At 47.8% G+C, this 4,667-nt stretch overlaps 1 protein-coding gene across 1 annotated transcript in view; it reads left to right on the forward strand.

Annotated features, from left to right (window-relative positions):
- CACNA1S (calcium voltage-gated channel subunit alpha1 S) overlaps positions 1-4,667 on the forward strand; it is a 68,601-nt gene that overhangs the window by 16,059 nt on the left and 47,875 nt on the right. The window contains 4 exon segments of the mRNA XM_012806611.1: positions 192-331; positions 1,525-1,667; positions 1,837-2,001; positions 3,110-3,135. Of these exon segments, the coding sequence (XP_012662065.1) occupies positions 192-331; positions 1,525-1,667; positions 1,837-2,001; positions 3,110-3,135 (474 nt within the window).

Consider the following 4,667-nt stretch of genomic DNA (forward strand, 5'->3'; position numbering starts at 1 on the left):
AAAAAAAAAAAGAAAGAAAGTCAAAGAGCTGGCAATGTAGAGAGGGAGGCGGTGATGAAGTGGGGGTGGGACATTCTAAGCAGAGGGATCAGCAAGTGCAAATGTCCTGGGGCAGGCATGTCTGAGGAATAGCAAGGAACCCAGTGTGGCCAGAGAGAGGAGGAGAAATGTGATCATGTTTGCTCCCACAGGAGAAACTGGAGTATTTCTTCCTCATCGTCTTCTCCATTGAAGCTGCCATGAAGATCATTGCCTACGGCTTCTTGTTCCACCAGGATGCCTACCTGCGTAGTGGCTGGAATGTGCTGGACTTTACCATTGTCTTCCTGGGGTGAGAACTGGGTGACCTGGGATCAGAGGTCAGACCCTCTCTGAGGCCTCTATGACCAGCCAGCACCCCTAGCAACCCAGAGGTGGGGTAGAACCCCAACACTGTGCTAACCTAGGCAAGAAGCAGCCTCCTCCAGGCTGAACCCCACAGGGGTGCAGTCAGTGTTGGTGGGGAGTGAAACATTGCCCCTCCTGCCAACAGGTCACAGACCCCTTCCCCAGCTAGGTGCTGTATCTTCCTTTATCCTCTTAACAATGCTCAAAATTGGAAATGATGTGAGTGGTTGCCATCAGGTTCTGGGTGTTCATAAATTCTTCAATATATGTCATTTATTCATTTATTCTGCGGACCTGTATTGAGCACCTGCAATTTGGATTCACAAGAATGGATATTTAGTAACCCGTGTCAGTTCACCAGGGCTGCCATAGCAACATTCCAGAGAGTGGAAGGGCTTGAGCAATGGAAATTTATTTTCTCACAGTTCTGTAGACGAAAAGTCCAAGGTCAAGGTATTGGTAGGCTTGGTTTCTCCAAAGGCCTCTCTCCTTGGTTTGCAGGCAGCCACCTTCTCACTGTGTCTTCACACGGTCTTTCCCCTGTGCCTATGTACCCCTGGCATCCTACTATGTGTCCAAATTTCCTCTTCTTATAAGTACACCAGGCAAATTGGATTAGGGCCCATACCAATGATCTCATTTTAACTTAATCACCTCTTTAAAGGCCCTATCTCCAAATCCAGTCACATTTTGCGGTACTTGGGGGTGAGGGCTTCAGTGGGTGAATTTTGAGAGGACACAGTTCAGCTCATACCACTATCTTTAGTAAGGATCACCTAATTATAACAGCAGCATTTATCAAGCACTTACTATGTGCTTTCATAGGACATCTCATTAACTTTCCCAACACGCCTCTGTCTTCTCCATTTTGTGGATTAGGAAGCTAAGGAACTGAAAAGTCAAGCAACTTGCCCAGGGACACACAGCTGGCTGAGGCAGTGCCAGGATTCAACCTGAGGCAGTCTTAGCTCTAGAGGTTGCACTCTTAATCAGTATGCTGACCTCAATTCCATAAGTATTACACTGTTTACAGGCTAACTATCCATAAAGTCCCCTGCTTCCAGATGGGGTCCCAGGCCACTGGGACAGTGGCTTATCCAATTCCTGGGCCCCTTCTCTCCCTCTTCTGTGCTCTAGGGTCTTCACTGTGATTCTGGAACAGGTCAACGTCATCCAAAGCAACACAGCCCCAATGAGCAGCAAAGGAGCTGGTTTGGACGTCAAAGCCCTGAGAGCCTTCCGAGTGCTCAGACCCCTGCGGCTGGTGTCTGGGGTTCCCAGTGCGTGGCCATGTCTCTGCAGCCCCCCCCACCCTGCTTCCTTTTCCCTAGATCTGGGTCCCCCTCTTATTTTGGCACTCTCGGGGTTTTCCAGGGTTTATAGAGAGGGAGAGTCGTGAGCCCAAGAGAGGTGGTGACTCCTCTTTTCCCTCCCTGTCTGCTGCTGCAGGCCTGCAGGTGGTCCTCAACTCCATCTTCAAGGCCATGCTCCCCCTGTTCCACATCGCCCTGCTGGTCCTCTTTATGGTCATCATCTATGCCATCATTGGGCTGGAGCTCTTCAAGGGCAAGATGCACAAGACCTGCTACTTCATTGGCACAGGTGAGCTCCAGGGTGAGTGGGGAGGTGGGAGAGGTCACAGGAAAACTCAGAAGGGGGCGCCACCCCAACCAGTGAAGGAACTCCAGGGCTTGGCCATTGCTTTGCCTACCTGCCAACCCTGGGAATGGGTTTCTCCTGGACAAAGGGAGTTGGAGGAAGGTCAGCTCTGCCAGAGTCAGTGAGCAAGGCAAGTGAGCAGGAGTCTGGGCCATGGCTTATTCTGGAACACCCCTACACCCACATATGATGTGGTATCTTCCAGGCTTTCTGGGCTGGGGCTTAGGATAAGGCTGACTTTTTTATTTGGACTTTCTCTTGCAGCCATAGCTTTAGCTTTAGTCTGAGCTGCCCCTCAGTGCAGGGCCCACAGAGAAAGCTTCTGAATGGAAAAGCACCCAAGACTCATTGTTTAATTGCCAGAAATAACCTACATGGAGGCCCACATATATTTGGGCCAAACTTTGTAAACCAGCAGTTCTCAAACTGGCCTCAGGATCCCTTTTTACTCTTAACAAGTTATTGAGGCCCTAAAAGAGCTTTTGTTCATACGGTATAGGTTTGATCTGCTGATGGTTGTGGTATTAGAAATGAAAACAGAGAAAAATGTCATCACATTAATTTATTAATTCATCAAGCAAACATCATGGCATCGGGTGATGGTTAGGGTTAGGTGACCCTGGGAATGTAGAGGGTCATTTATATGTTTATGAAAAATAACTGTATTTTCCAAAACCCAAAATATTTAGTGAGAAGCAGAGGGGTCACACTGTTTTTGATTTTTTGCAAATCTCTTTAATGGCTGGCTTGATAACAGTCTGCTGGATTCTCACATCTACTTTTTATATTATTTTTATTTTACTTTTCTTTAAATTTTTAAATCTGGTAACTGGAAGATGGATCTCACATCTACCTGAGTATGCAGTGTGCTGTGACATCACACATCACATAGCCTCTAGAAAATTCCACTCTATATTTGTTGATAGAATGACAGACAAATGGGTAGCTAACATCTTAGCATTATTAAGAAAATAGTTTTGACCAGGTGGATATCCTGACACTTGCTGCTCTACAGCGACCCCTGCTTGCTGAGTCCAAGCATCACTTACACTGGGGTCCTCAGGAAACTGTGTGGGATCCATCTTCCTGGTACCAGATTTAAAAATTTAAAGAAAAGTAAAATAAAATAAAATAAAAATAATATAAAATAAAAAAGAAGTAGATGTGAGAATCCAGCAGACTGTTATCAAGCCAGCCGTTAAAGAGATTTGCAAAAAATCGAAAATAGTGACCCGTATTAGACACGCTCTCTCTTGGCTATTCTAACCCCCCAGACTAATTCTCCTCAACCTGCAGTGTCTCAGGAACTCTACCCACCTCCTCATGCCCACTGAAAACAAGAAGACAGTCATGGCCACTCCCAAACCCAACCCACAAGAGTAAACTCTGGTAAAGCTTTCAGCGGCCATGCTCCTGGACCTCTCCCATTTCGGCCTTTCCCATTACCATAACAATCTACATCCTATAATAAGTATCATCAGGACAGATAGGAGGGCACTTTCTATTATACCTTCAAACCAAAGTTGGAAGTCTCCCTGGTGTTCTCACAGGTTTTGAATGCTGACCAGCAACACTTAAAAGTTCCTCTGAAATCAGGGCCCCTCAGGACCATCGTGTCCCTCCCTTCCATCTCCAGAGCATTGAGCCCACGTGGTCAGTCTGGGTAAAGGAGGGAATTCCAGTTCTGATGAGCCAACCTAATCTCCAAACATGAAAGGAGACTGTAAAACCTCCTAAGATAAAAGGGATCCAGGATGGCATCAAAAGGGCAGGATTCAGAGACAAGAAATCATCCAAGGGAATGAAGAATGTAGGCTCAGGCCTGGTGGGAACTTCCCCTGAGAAGAGACCCCGAGACCCCTGCCCTGTCAGGGTCCCTCCGTGGATGCCACTTATCAGGGTCTGGGACTGGTTGGTCTCCGGCCCCAGCCTGTCTAGCTGTGTTCTGGACACAGACCATCTTGCTCAGGAATAATTGCTCTTAGGTGCCTGAGGGCTATTTCCCTTAGCAGACAGGAGAGAGAGATAGTCTTTGAGAGAGCAAAGCAGTCTTCTTAGAAAGATAGATCTTAGTCTTTAGCAGAGCTTAGTGATCGTCAGCTGAGACGCCGTGCTGGCGTTCTGCAGGCAGAAGTGACAGAGTGAGAGAAAACGAGTCCGTGATAGAATGCGCAGGCTCCCCACTGCCTGCTCCTCCAGCCTAATATAAGGCTGATCTCGTGCCTCTCAACACCACAGGTGTAGAGACTGCCAATTCACCACTGCTTCTCATACTTGTTAGGTGAGCTAAATCTCTTCCCACGCCCCCTTCACCAAGGTGTTCCATTATTGAGCTACAGGTGTTACTTATAACTCTCACTCCTCCTAGCCATAGGCTACACTGCCCCTTAGAACAAGTGGCTGGTACAGCCTGGCCCAGTACCTCTGCAGCAGATAGTTTGCCCCCAGATAGAGCCTAAAGCTCTGAACCCCCACCCCAACCCCACTCCAGCCAGGCAGCTGGCTCCTTATTTAAAGCACTGTGGGTGCAAATGACACTTGCATCACTCCTGTTTCACAGGCTGCACTTCAGAGAAGGATTAATCCTACAAGCAGGATCCCCTACCCCAACATGAGGCCCT

The sequence above is a fragment of the Otolemur garnettii genome, unplaced genomic scaffold (genome assembly GCF_000181295.1).
Source record: "Otolemur garnettii isolate 467f Iridium unplaced genomic scaffold, OtoGar3 scaffold00055, whole genome shotgun sequence".
Classification (NCBI taxonomy): domain Eukaryota; kingdom Metazoa; phylum Chordata; class Mammalia; order Primates; family Galagidae; genus Otolemur; species Otolemur garnettii.